We start from the raw sequence: 14517 nt of genomic DNA, 5'->3' as shown, positions 1-14517 counted from the left end.
TGTTTAGGGTGTTTCTGTGGCAGAGCTGTGTGGCCACATCAGGATATTTTACAGGGCTTGCCAGGGAGGATTGAGAAGGAAATAGTCTATTATGCCCACTCGTATTGAAATGTCACTATTTGGAATTTGAACTAAAAACCTATCACCTAAGAAACCAGGGAACCGGTGCCAGGGTGCACAGAGGTGGATGAGGCCTGGCAGGGCTTCTCACCCTCTCTCATGGGGGTGGGAAACTCCCTCCAGTCTGCAGCTTTGTGTCTGCTGGCAGCACACAAACTCCCAGTGAGCCCAGTGACAGCACTGCAGACAACAGTCATCATTATTCTGGTGTCTCAGGGTATTCTGCCTGAATGGCATCGCCATAACCTGACGGGGGACAGAAGCTGGCATGAGCAGCTTCACCTGCTTCAGAACTTGGTTCCAGAGCTACACAAGGGGCATCTGTGGACCAGCTCCCAGCAGTGAATCTAAGAGGTGTGCCTCCTCCCAGGATGAATTGGCTAGTTCTGGGCACAACAAAGACCATTTCCAAGTCACCCCTGACCCTCCACCCACCAAGACGCCACTGCCATAGACCCCTGCCAACATTCCAAAGCTGGGAGAGCTTTTCTACCTCTTAAATTTCTAAGGCCTGCTCAGAATGCAAAGGGGATTCCTCCTCCTGTTCCCATCACACTGTATTACTGCGGGTGTCAGCAGATGGAGGCTGCCTTTTATATGCAAATATTTGGAAGCCATTAATTCCCCAGTTCCTGCCACTACTCACCCTCTTATAAGACCCTGTCTGTACCATCCAAATGGCAAATTGAAGTTCCCACCCAACAAGAACTATTAAGAACTTTAGGGTATGGTGATAGCCTGCAGCCTGAAATTGACTTATTTTTGACATTCTTGTGCTGATTCAGACACTAAAGATTCAAAAAACAGACTATAAGACGTAGATGACTGAAGACAAAATCCTGGGGAGGAGAAAGGCATTTAATATCTAATGAGGAACGTAACTGACATTTATTGACCTCTGTGTGCCAGGCACCATGCTGAATGCTTTATGGAAAGATCACATTTAGCTGTTACAGGAGCCTTGGAGGTCTGCACTATTATTAAGTAAGGAAAGAGGGGTTCCAAGAGGCTAAGGACTTTTTCCAGAGCCACCCATCTGGATGGTGGGAAAGCCAGGATTGGAACCTGGGCAAGTCACGCTGACACCCAGAGCCCTTTTCTGATCCACTAGGAGGGAAAAGAACTAAGGACTGCAACAGAATCTGCAAGGACAAGGGGACAATCGAGGATTTATGGCCTCCTTCCGCCTGACTTTAAGAGTCAGTGGTTATGAAAAGAGCTTTGGCCTTCCCATCGTGCTTCAGCCCCTCTTCCTTTTTGTTTTCCATACCTCCCCTGCTGTCCTTTCTCTGCTCCCTCCTCCTCGGAGCCCAAGCCCTGTGAAGTTTGCCAAGTCTGATCCCTGCCCAGCAGCCATTGCTTTCAGCAGAGCTTTGCTGATCAATATTGAAAGCTTCAGCTAGAGAAGAAAAATGTTCCCCAAATTCAAAACATGTCTCCTGGGGAGACGCTTCATTAGGAGTGGGCATTTCAAACTCCTCCACAGTTGTCTAATGCAGCCTGGCCCAGCATTCAGTGATGGTACTAGGGCTGCTCCACACTCAGCTTCCAGAAGTGCTAGGCTCTGGCTGCCACATGGTCCCAGTTGGTGTGTAACAGAATACACTTCCCATTCGCTGTCTTCAGCTGTACCATATTCCTCTTGGCTGCTCTGGATATTTTTTTGGTTATACAGTATGTTTTGACTCAAATTTTCTCCTACCGCTTTCTACAATTCTCCTTTGATGGCACATAAATGCCCCTTGTGTTCAGCCTCAGTAACAAAACCAATCAAACCCTCCTCTGTTTTAGTACCACCTTAAGCACTTTCATTGTCACCAACCCAGGGAGCCCTGCCATAGGGTAGAAATTGGAGAATACAATGGGGACAGGAGAAGCAGTTCTTTCTCTTCAGAGAAAGTTGTTTGTTCTTGCCCCAGTCTTGACCTAAAGCAGCCTTGCAAAGGATTTCATGCATTTCATATGGCAGGGTGGCTCTGAAGATGGATGCAAATGAGCTCTGAAATGGCCACCAGCCTGGCCCAATATGGGGGTGACACAAAAAGCCTTCTCCCAAGAGCTGGCTCCCCGGGCTTGTGTTGAGTTGATGAATCTATGAAAGCTCCCGCAAGTGACTTCATCTTCCCCAAATGCTGTTGCTGAGTTTCATTGCAATGCCGGGTCTCCTGTGGCATGAAGGGAATGTCAGGAAGCTGGTCCTAGAGCATTTGCACTGTCACCTATGGAGTGCAGCATCTAACGACTCAGTTGTCCACGCACACTGCTCTTGGACAAGGAGGGATAGACATGCACTGGTGAAACCAGCGGAGAGAAGCCATGTGAAGGAATCTGAGTTCCTGGGAACAGGGTAGGAAGAAGTCGTCCTAGGAATCTTCCCTAAACTTCTCCCTCAGGTGGGGCTGTCCTTACCCTTCTGAAGCACACGGGTACATGGATGAGGGCAGCTGCCTGACAAGATTGAGGTTTTATGAGGAGGAGGAAATGTCTGGGTAGGTTTACCACGCAGGAAAAATGTGACGTTAGACCTCATGTGGTTAGCAGCGGCGAACCCATACAGGTCTGCAGCAACTCAGTTCTTGCTGCCTTGGAGGAAAGAATTCAGCCCAGGAACAAAAGGCAGAGTGAGAGACTGAGGCAAGTTTTAGAGGAGGAATGAAGGGAAGTAAAGTACACTTGGAAGAGGACCAAGCGGCCAACTTGAGAGATCCAAGTACCTCATCCGCCTTTGACTTGGGGTTTTATACATTGGCATGGTTTGCGTTTCTTCTCCCCTGATTCTTCCCTCGGGGTGGGCTGTCTGCATGCACAGTGGCCTGCCAACACTTGGGAGGGGCTGCATACACAGTGTGCTTATTGAAGTACGCATGCTCATTCGTTTTTCCCTTATCTGTTGAATGTTTCTGGAAGAAGGTCATATGACAGTTAAACTCCGCCATTTTGCCTCCTGGTGCATGTGCTTGAGTGTACTCGCCTGTCTCCTGAGATCTTACCAGGAAGCTGCTGATCACCTGCTTCAGGTGCCTTTTTTTTTTTTTTTTTTGAGAAAGAGTCTCTCTGTCACCCAGATTGGAGTGCAGTGGCACAGCCTCACTTCCCAGGCTCTAGAGATCTTCCCACCTCAGCCTCCCGAGTAGCTGGGATGACAGGCACATGTCCAGCTAATTTTTGTGGTTTTTTTTGTAGACACGGGATTCACCACATTGCCTAGGCTGGTGTCTAACTCCTGGGCCCAAGTTAATCCGCCTGCCTTGACCTCCCAGAGTGCTAGGATTACAAGCCTAAGCCACTGCACCTGGCCAGGTGTTTTCTATTGGGAGACTGCATTTCCCTGGTGCCGGCTGTGACCAGCTGTTATTTTAGAGGATTTAACAACTGCCTGACCATCACCGGACGGTCGCCAGACATTCCTCTGGCAGGGCCCTCCCCTGTCCTGCTCATGTCTACCTGCCTACTCTAACAATACTACTCCTGTGGTATGGGAATCCTAAGACAAAAAGCTGAAATGAACATGTTCTAGCACTACAGAAACCCATACTGCCCCTCAGTAAAGGCAAATTTTAAATCTCTGTGGCTAACCCAGGGCACATAGTGAACAACCCCTTCTGAAGAGGTGCTTATGTCTTCCCTTTACACCCACCATGAGAAAGAATAACCAAATACAATAAGGCCTTCCCTCCAGGCCCTCAAAGAAAACCTGGGTGTAACAGAACAAATTTAGAAGAGAGTTAAACGTGTGCAAACAGAATCTATAAGGTAAGAAGAGGTCAATCTGGACAAGAACCAAACAGAAACTCACAATGGTGAAACGGTGAAACATTGTCATTGAAATAAAGTAATTCACTAAATGGATAGTAAACTGCTAAAGGGAGTTAGTGAATTGAAAGATATCAGAAGGCTGGGAGCGGTGGCTCACGCCTGTAATCCCAACACTTTGGGAGGCCAATGCGGGTGGATCACGAGGTCAGGAGTTCAAGGCCAGCCTGACCAAGATGGTGAAACCCCATCTCTACTAAAAATAAGCCGGGCACGGTGGCATGTGCCTGTAATCCCAGCTACTTGGGAAACTGAGGCAGGAGAATTGTTTGAACTCGGAAGGTGGAGATTGCAGTGAGCCGAGATCGCGCCACTGCACTCCAGCCGGGGCGACAGGGTGAGACTCCGTCTCAAAACAAAACAAAACAAAAAAAAAGATATCACAGAGAAGTTGAAATCTGCAAGGTAAAATAAAATCTAATAAGAGTTTATGGAGAATATCTACAAAATAGAGGAGAGGCAATATCTAAAAAATTGATGGCTGAGAATTTTTCAGGAGTTTTCAGTTTGAAGGAGTAAAACTAATTTCTTACCATGATAAATAAAAAGCTCCTTTTTGTTATGTCTTAGTGGTACTTCATATCAGCAACAAAAAAACAAAACCTTGGAAAGCTATCAATGACAAAACTCATTTACCTATAAAGGAATGATAAGAGACAGACTTCTCAAAAAAAGTAGAAGTCAGAAGCAGGCAGAATAATGTCTCCAAACTGCCGAGGGAAAATAGCAGACAATCTAGAATTGCATAACAATAAAGCTATAGCCAAAATCAAACGTAAAAATAAAGATTTTCTTAATCTGAAGACCAGGTGAGCTTATCACTCACAGACCATTGTTAAAAAAAATCACTACAAATGTACTTCAATAGAAGGGAATTAAATCCAGAAGCAAGGAATAGTTAGAAAAAAAGCAAAGAAGTGAGTATGTTGGTTTATTTATGTAAGTGCAGATTGTAAATGATAACGATTAAGGCAGGCTCAAAAAAGGTGAATTAAAATAATAGGCAGTGACATGGAAGATGAAAGAACACATTCTGAGGTCCTTTTATTTTCCGGAGGAGGACAGAAATATCATTAACTTGTATATTAAAAACTTAAGCATAACCAATAATAGAAATAACACTTCCAAACCAGTTGGGGGAGGGGAATATGAAAGCTATCAACCTGACAGAAAACAAGAAAGAAGGAAAGAAGCATATAATAAATTAAAAACACAAAATAAGTTTTCCTATGTGTGTATATGTATATATGACTGCAAAATATAGGTTCAGATCTACCAGTTTTTGCAATAAACAAAATTATCTTAGTGACTATATAGATTTTGTTTTAATTAGCCATGTGCTACTAATAAAATACACTAAAAATAATGCAAAGTTTATTAGCTGGGCATGGTGGAATATGCGTTAGTCCTCGCTACTTGGAAGGCTGAGGCGAGAGGATCATTTGGCCCCAAGAATTTGAGGTTACAGTGAGCTATGATTATGCCACTGCACTCCAGCCTGGATGACAGAGCGAGGCCCTGTCTCTAAATAATAGTAATAATAATAATAATAATAATGCAAAGTTTAGAAGTCCCACCTTGCCCTGTAGATTTCATAATTGAACAATATCAGGGTGTGAAAGTGGCATTGAAAAACACTGATTTCTTGCCTAAGAGACTAGGATATCATTAAGGATGATAGCTGGGGATGTTCCACTTTGGAAGTAAAAATAAATTAATGTTCATTGAGTTCTTCCTAAGTCTTAGTTAGGGCCTACAAAGGAAATTAAGAAGGAGCATCAGAGAGAAGGACTTGTGCTGTGTGTCATGGAAGCCCAGTCACAGGAGAACTTGGAGTGGGTTATAGCATGGGAGCCCCAGAAAGAAAGGAGAATTCAAGAAGAACAGAGATTTTTAAGGATAAAATAGCAGTATTTCTGCTGAACACAAGGGGTTAACCAGAATAAGTATTGAGAAGCCGCCCTTGGATCAAGCTTTAAGAGGACAGATTAGCAGGGTATTGGGCCTACTGGTAAGAGACAAAGGAAGACAATGGGAAGTAATAAACTGGGAAAGCAAGAGTGTATTTTCCCTCAGGAAGTTCAGCACCTAAGGGAAAACAGTGGATGGTGAAGAGAGAAGCAATCTCAAAGGAAGTTATCTTGGAATAGGCAATAACCATATTGAAGAATGAAACCTTAATTATCTACAGCCCTCAGGGAAATGAGTTTCCTGGGTAGCCATCTTTTCTAGGTGACCTAATGCTTGCTTTTTAAAAATACCAACCTAATTTTGACCATTTAAAAAATATGCAGAGTCACTAGTACTAGCAGCATCAGGGTGGTCTCTTGTTCATCTTTCATGAATCTAATAAAGCCAGTCATTTCTCCATGACTGCAGGACTTGTTGAGGCCTGTCTGGAGCTTAACATAGCCATACAGAGTTGTGTTTTGAGTTCTTGTATCTGTTTTTTGATATCTTTGAGAGTCTTTTTTTCCATGTCTCATGGTTAATGTGCTAATGTAGTAACAAGGTTTGAGGGAGGCATATCTCACATGTAAGTGTGAAAACTCAAACAGGCTTATGAACTACAAAAGGATTGAGTATCTTTTATTGTCAGGCATATTTTCTTATAGCATACTGTAATTTTCTATGTCTAGTGCATAGCTGGGTTAAGGTAAGTTCAGGCCTGATAGGCAAATAAACTTAGCCAGGTTTCTGAACCTAAAAAGCTCAGGTGCAGACTGGTCAATCACCAGGATAATAAACGTCACTCTGGTGTGGCTGGTGGCCTTTCCCCATGTGTTTATGTCTCATATACAATTTAATATAAAACTAAGAGTAAGCTGGGGTGATATGATTTGGTTCTGTGTCCCCACCCAAATCTCACGTCAAACTGTAATCCCCGCATGTCAGGAGAGGGACCTAGTGGGAGGCGATTGGATCATGGAGACAGATTTCCCCCATGCTGTTTTTGTGAGAGTGAGTGAGTTCTCACGAGATCTGATGGTTTAAAAGGGTGGCATTTCCCCCCTTCACTTGCTGTCTCCTGCTGCCATGTAAGTAAGACATGCCTTGCTTCACCTTCGCCATCCAGCATGATTGTAAGTTTCCTGAGACTTCCCCAGCCATGCAGAACTGTGAGACAATTAAACCTCTTTTGCTTATAAATTACCCAGTGTCAGGTAGTTCTTTATCGCAGTGTGAGAACGAACTAATACATGAGGTGAGCAGCTGAGAGGCTCTTCTGACTATAGTGTATGAGCTGCAATATGTCAATTTTGAGATATTTACTTGGCTCTTCAGCCAAAGACCTCTTTGGAGGCCTTTATTTCCTGATCTCAAGAGGAGGAGAACCTCAGGACAAACTGGTTGCATCTTCCTTCAAGAACAACTTAAAGATTTCTGCTTCAAAGATAATTCTCTCAATACAGATAGAAAAAATTATTCACCTACTACCCCATCCTCTAGAAGGAAAGGTATTTATTTCTATTGACTATAGTATCCTTTCTGCTGTGGTGTATGTTACACTTCTGTCTGCTATCTGGGCTGTACAAATAGACTTGATCTTCAAAGACTGTACAACTTGGAATCTTCACAGTCCTGGGATCATTTGCTAGAGCACTTGTTCCTAAATAATGTAATGATGATGCAGTTCTCAACATGAAAGTCTGTGAATTTTAGCAAAAGAAATGGAGAGGCTTCTGGTTTTCTGAATTCCATAACTCAAGTTCTGAAGGCGAGACTACTGAGACAGTTCAAGTAGAGAAAGGTCACTAGCAATATCAGGGTGGTCCCTTGTAAAAGGCCTACAGGCTAGCTTCCAAGAGGACTTATACGGTGACATTTATTATCTTGATGATTTACCAGTGTGGCTCTTAGCTTTTCAGGTTCAGAAACTGATTTAATCAAGATACAAAAAAGAGATTCATTATCAGAGTTGGTCTCACCTTAACCAAGCTCACAAGATTGATCTGTAAACCAAAATGCCACTTGACATTTACACAGAGAAATATAACTGATGGATATTCTTAAAGTACAAATGACTAGCTCATTCTTTCCTGTAGGCAGGCCTATGCAGGGAAGCAGATCATAATCAGGAGGTTCTTTGGTGAACACGAAATCAGAATAAAGCTGAATCATATGCTTAATGGTATAGGCTAAGAAAGTAGTCCATCCCACACCAAATATGACCCTGCCAGTGGAACTAAGTTCCTTTGAAGGCTGTCAACTATGACTCCCTCTGCTCTGGTCAGTGTTTGGATAGACACCTGCCAATGTTTTGTCTCATTTTTTTTATGCCCCAGGGCTAACCCAGGCCCATACCCACCCAAATCACCTCCCGAGTTAGTCTTTCTCCTAGATGTTAATACTTCCCATCAGCTTATAGTGTCATTCTTTCTCCTTAAGCTTACAGTTTAAATCTCAGCAATCTTATTTTCAAATTCTTAAGAGATCTCTTGCTGAACTTACATTGTTCAAGAGGAGAAGGTGACATTGACAAGTAAGCAGCTCACTGACACCAAGACTTATCATTTACCAAAAAAAACTCTTCACATTCTTGCTATATGCTTCTGCCATGTTGTATTATTTTTAATATTTTTCCTTAACTCATTTTAAAAAATTTAAATGATTTTTACAATGGAAAATGACTATTCTTTGTCACAAAAGCAATATAACTCTAAAACTAAATATATTGAAAACAAAAGTTCTTATTTTTCCCATGTACTTTTTAAGCTAGATATCATTTATCATGGAAAGCTCTGAGCTTGAGCAGCTCTTTGAGATACACTAGCAGCAAACTGAGACTGCCCTCAATATAATCAAAAACATCAAAAGAGGACTGAGCAGGTGAATAATGTAAGACATTATCTAATGTATTTATATTTAGTGCCTTATCCCACTACCATGTAAACAATAATCTCACATTAGGTGTCCTACATTTTGGGAAAAGATGACCTTGACTTTTTCTTATTGTAAGTGTATTTGAAACTTATTTATACAACTATAGTGATGCCTCCCCCTTCCCAGCCTCACTTAACCCTGGCTTCTGCTGATGCTCTACTGACTGTCTCATTCCTGCCTCTCCTGCACAGGTACACACTGGGAGCTCAGGACCTGGTGATGCGTGCCCGGGGTGTGCTGAAGGACAGAGGATGGCGGATATCTAATGACCGACTGGGCTCAGGAGATGACATTTCTGTATATGTCATTCCTTTAATACATGGAAACAAGCTGTCATGAAAAAGGCCCCGGGGATTGGGAGGACAAAGGGGAAGAAAGCTGGGATGCCTCTTGGCAGGACGGAACTGGGAAGTGCCCCAGCTGAGTTCCAAGTGACACAGTCTCTTCCCAGCCCAGGTTTGGAGTTCGCGGCCAAAAGGCTATGCTTCAAGATGACCCTTTGGTTTCCATTTCTTCTTTAGTAACAGGTCAACTCAACAAGAGCAAAACACAAAGGCTGCTACCAAGTGTTGTATTTCAGTTCCTTTCGTAGGCCTCCGAGATGGCCATTGCCTATGTGGGGTATATATGTCATATTTATTTTATCTCGAGTAGCTGGGGCAGCCATTTTCAGGTGTAAATGGCAGAGGACTCTTCAGCCTGTCAAGCTGCCAACTTCTCTACGGGTTAAAAAGTGCTGCATTGGAAAGTAGGGGTCATGCCTCAAAATGTAAGTGCCCACCTTCTAGGAAGCCTGAGATTTATTTCAGGGATTGCTGTCTGACCCCCGCCCCCTTCTCTTTTCTATTCTTCTGTTCTTCTCTTTCCTATTCTTTTTCTTCTCTGTTTCTATTCTTTTGTGGCAGTGGTGGAGTGAGGCAGGGATTTGTTTTACTTTATATTTTTTCAGTTTTTGACATTCCTTGAATCTGTTTTTTTTCCCCCCTTCCATAGAACAGGCCTGGGACTTTCCAACACCCTGCTGAGGAAGTTCTGCGTCAAAGTCCCACCCAGGCTGGGTTGTCCCCACATCCTCCAGCCCACACAACCCAGGCAGCATCTGGGCCGGTGCCCTGAATGACAGAGGATCTTTGTTGTGTAACGTTTGTTCCCAAGTTGCATTTTCTCACCAAATCAGTGTGTTTTCATGAAACTATGAGTGTTTCTGTGGACCAGCAGTTCCTCTGTTGTCTTCAGTGGTCTCCCTGTGTGTCTCAAGGGTTCTCTGTGAGAGTCTGGATTTTCATTTCTGGAACGGCTGGCCCCATCCCACTTTTCTGTGTCATGGGGACACATATAAAGCAGTGTTTAATAGGGCAGTTTAAGAAGTTCTTTGCATCTGTTGGTTCACCATAGCTCGTCTGGGGACCATTCTGGATTCAGGTTTCATGGCTTGTGACTGTCCCCAAGCCCACTCCAAACAAAGTGTAAGGATCAGAGTTCTGTCAAGGAGCAGCAGTTCTGTTCTCCCCATCATCTTTGTGCAAGGCCCCTCGGGACGGGGGGGCACTTTAATAAAAGCATTTGAAATGGGTTGACTGGCCATTCTCATGCTGTGCTCCTTTTCTCTAGAGAATCATGTCCCAGCTCTTCCAGGTCCCACATCTGAGTGTTCACCACAAGAGCAGCAGCCGCAGGCACAGCGCGCGCCGTATCTACCTGCTACTTCTCTGCTGGGAGGCATGGCCAAGTAGACTGTAAAACTTCTGGCTCTTAGGCAGACTTGTACAGCCACAAAATTACCTAGTCTTCCTGCTGAGCTCCTGAGGTATTGCCACCATTTTGACAACTTTGAGTAATTAAAACATTCTTCTGACCCAAGAAGGAAAAAGGTCATTGATGTGACCCCCCAGAATGCTAGACAGCTAATTCCAGTTCTCATGTTTGTTTGAATTTCTTCCCCAGAGGAGAGGAGAGAAACTTCTCCTCCAGGGCAGTAAATCACCTGCATTTCTGGAGTTGTCGATATCGTATTTGAAAAGGCCTGGAGCCCCTCCTACTCAGGAATGAACTCATTCCACGGTGTGGAGACTGCACCCTGTCTGGCAGGTGAAGCCCTGTGGGAATTCACACCACCCAGTGTTTGTGGAAGTGTTGGCCTGGGAAGAATGGGACTTCGGCCTTGTCAGGAGTTGTCTTCATCTGACGGCACGTTTCCTCCCCGTGCAGTAGATCTTAGCTACCCCAGATATCTCTGTGGAGAGAAGTTTGTGGAAAATGCTTTGCTTCCTGGCAGTCTGATGCTGTGGGAAAACCTTCAGGCATGCGACAGCAGTGTGGTCCACTCCCTGTTCTGTCCTGGTGCTCAGAGTCATGTGTAAGTAGGAAACCTGAGCAAGTCTTCCACAGAGGACCCTGAGCGGCCATCTTTGGGATCCTTCCTGTGTCCCCACTACCTTTCATTGACTTGCTTTCCTGGGCCTCTATCTGGGCCCTACCTTGAGCTTCTCCAGTTCTATTCAAGCCACCAGAGTAAGAATTTGGGTGTAGATGTCACAACTACCTTCTACTCAATTCATCAATTCATTTACTGCTATGGCACATCTCAGGAAAAACTCTAGAAACCTCTACATCTCTAAATCCTCTATAAAATCTTGAGCATTTAGTCCTGCTGGTTTTAGTTAGAAAGGCATCCAGGAAGTGTTTCCATAAGCCCCCTAGGGTGGAAAGATCTTAGTTACAAGATAAAGTCATATTTGTGTTTGGGGGATGGGAGGAAAACTATAAATGAGGTGAAGAAATCAAAAGTGGGAAACATGATGTAAATGAAGCATGGCAGATCTGCCCAGCACTAATATTGCTCTATAAATTGAACTTACTCAATTTTGGCCTTATTTTTTGCCCAGGCCCCATGTCACCCAGTCCTGAAACAGTAACTGTGTCTACATAATGGGTTGGCCCTTGGTGTGTTCCTGGAAAAGTCAAAGGACGCACACTTCGAAACTCTGCAGAACGTATTTATACACGGTTCTGAAATCTTGCGTATCTGACTTATGGCCAAATTTGCTTGCTCGAATAGCCTCAGAGGAAGTCTTATTTAATAAAAAGCTTTTGATGTCCTAGTCAAGTCTTTATGGTTGTCTTGAGGGGTGCGTGGCTACTTTAATGAAAGGCTTTTCTGCTCTAAATCTCTTTGCTGGGCTGGGCCTCTTCAGACTATCTGGTGAAACTCCTTTCCTTAGAACAAACTCAGTCCATCCAGACTCTGTGGCATTTTGCTAGATGATAACCAAAGCCTTGTTCCTATAGCCAGTGTCAGCAGTCAGAGAGATGGAGGGTGTGTTCTGCTGCGGTTGCGCATGCCTATCAGCCATTCTTGAGGTGGAAAAGAAAGAAAGGTGAAAATCGGACTAGGCCAAGTACTCAGCTGTCTTAGTAGGACAAAGCCTTAAGCAGTGGAAATTTCAGTTATTTCCCACAGTATTCCATTTTGGAGGATTTGGGGTGTTTACTTTTTAAATTCTTAAACAACTTAACCTCCATGAGGCTTTGTGAAGTCAGCAGTGACCACCCTCCTCTTACTGTGTTCTCAGTATTCATTCACTTCCAGGGAAGAATGACAGCCACAGGGAGATGGTGGTGGGGAAGAATGACAGTCCCAGGATCCAGATTTAGCCTCAGATCTTCCCCATGCAGGCAGGGTTTTCCATTTAACAAGAGCACTTGTATGAAAACGTTATAGGGACAAATCTCCCATGTCTTTAAAATTCTGATTCTCCTCTTGATATGCCCTTCCTCACCTGCCAATCAACTTTATCAGGCCACAAGTGGTCACTGGTTTCCCTTCCACAGGTTTGAGGTTCTCAGCTTTCCTTAAGTGACCCAGCAGCTCCGCTGTTTTCAGAGTGAATATGCTAAGCTTTGATGAGATTCTATTTTCAGTAAGTTAGTGCTTCTGGGACACTTGGAGAAAGCTGTGAGAGTCATTGTCTATGCAAAGAACAACCAGGCTGATCCTAAAAGTTATCTAGTCTAAGAAAATGGTAAAACAAGGTCTGGCCACAGCACAGAATTTTATGTGAGGAACTCAAGATTTTTGAGGACTTACAATTGCAGAGAAAGGTTGCAGCCTGCACACCGTAGCCCACCTCTCTGAGCAGACTTTGATGCTGTGTGGTGATGTGGCACACGTTTGTACACTGGGCTTTTTCAAAGGACGCTACGCGAGCAGCCTGACTTGCCTCTTCTGTGAGGACTGTGGCTTTTGTCAGATGGAGTGCCAGTCTGCAGAGGACTGCTCTTTCGAATCCACAGTGTTATCTGTGTAAATAGCTTGAAGTTTTCCTCTGTGTCTTAGGTGTGAAGTTTTGTTCATGTAGCAATCAGGTAGAGTGACCAAATAAGGCTGTAAATGTGCTGTAGTTTTCTACTGTGATGTACTTGAAGGAGAACCTGTATCCTCTACTTTTCTGATCTCCCTCAAGTATTTTGTGTTTGTTTCCTGAGTCCTGAGGTTATTATTTCACTCCTGTTTTGCCCCCAGTTTTCTTTGTTTGTTTGTTTTTTCTGGAGACCCAGGGAGGCCCATGGTGGAGATCATTCATAAGGAATGGATCATGGTCTGGGTTTCTGAAACTACCCTACGTACAGTGAATGAGAGAAATCTGCCTGGAAATGGTTTCAGAACCATGTACCTTTATGCTTTGTGATTGTGAAACATTGACTTTTTTGTAACCCAAAAATGAAAACTGTTTAGTAAAGGGGATCTATTTTGTGTGTTTTGAAACTTAGGTGCAATGTCCCCTGGAAAAAGCTAAAGAAATGTATATGTTCAATGACATTTTAAAATAAAATATTATATATATGTATATAGGACATATTCAGCAAAACTTTTTTCTGTCTTTTGTATGAATTCAATGTGAAGTTTCTTTATATCAGGTAATGGTCAGGTAATGGTCTGGTTTCTTTATATCAGGTAATGATAATGATACAAAGAGTATCATGGCTCAATGTGAGGTTATCAACTGTGAACACAGACTCGAAATCCAAAGGGAATGGATGCCAACACTATAAGCCTTCACAGGAATAACAGTAAAGACTAATACATTTCAACTATGCCTCTAGAGGAACTACCATGGATACCATCAGTAAACACATGAAGAATTCAGAGAAAAGAATTACTCCCAAGAGGTATTCTTAAGTGAGAGGCCTAGAGCCTCATCTTGCTAAAGACAGTAAGAATCAAAACTTCCCTTCATTGCTTAAGCATTTTAAGTATGACAAAGGGTTAGTAAAATGTACCATCTTATAGAGAAAAGTTACTGTAACAGGTGGGATAAGGCATCAGAGTATGCTAATTCTGCTTAGTTCTAAAATCCAGGAAGTTAAAAGTAATCTATAAAATATCAACAAAATGTTTTAAATGAACAGGCAGGGTGGCTCATGCCTGTAATCCCAGCACTTTGGGAGGTCAAGGGGGGAGGATTGTTTGATCCCAAGAGTTCAAGACCAGCATGGGCAACATACCAAGACCCCATCTCTATAAAAATTAGCCAGGTGTGGTGGTGACTAGCTCTGCCAGTAGTCCCAGCTACTCAGGAGGCTGAAGTGGAAGGATCACTTGTACCCAGGCTGGGGCTGCAGTGAGCTGTGATTGTGCCACTACACTCCAGCCTGGGGGACAGAGGGAGATGCTGTCGCAAGAAAAAAAAAAGAAAAAAC

The 14517-nt window shown here is 43.5% G+C and overlaps 1 protein-coding gene and 1 non-coding gene across 4 annotated transcripts in view; one reads left to right on the top strand and one right to left on the bottom strand.

Annotated features, from left to right (window-relative positions):
• The window catches only part of PPM1H (protein phosphatase, Mg2+/Mn2+ dependent 1H), a 284632-nt gene extending 270947 nt beyond the window's left edge, over positions 1-13685 (top strand). The window contains exons 10-11 of one of the 3 annotated variants that reach the window (XR_499243.3): positions 9009-10624; positions 10762-13685. Coding sequence is in view for 1 of the 3 variants with exons in the window: in XM_008003881.3 (XP_008002072.1) it covers positions 9009-9156 (148 nt within the window). In the remaining 2 variants the exon portion in view is untranslated. Of the gene's footprint in view, positions 1-9008 lie in introns of all 3 variants that reach the window. The other 2 variants (XR_012094526.1, XM_008003881.3) reach the window with 2 other exon arrangements.
• Positions 6412-6512, bottom strand: LOC119624090 (small nucleolar RNA U13). Its single transcript, XR_005240178.1, has one exon. It is a non-coding gene; the product is annotated as a small nucleolar RNA U13 (small nucleolar RNA).
• Positions 13686-14517: the final 832 nt, after the last annotated feature.

Source organism: Chlorocebus sabaeus, chromosome 11, assembly GCF_047675955.1.
Source record: "Chlorocebus sabaeus isolate Y175 chromosome 11, mChlSab1.0.hap1, whole genome shotgun sequence".
Classification (NCBI taxonomy): domain Eukaryota; kingdom Metazoa; phylum Chordata; class Mammalia; order Primates; family Cercopithecidae; genus Chlorocebus; species Chlorocebus sabaeus.
Note: the sequence above shows the minus strand (reverse complement) of the source record. Positions and strands in the feature narration are given on the sequence as shown.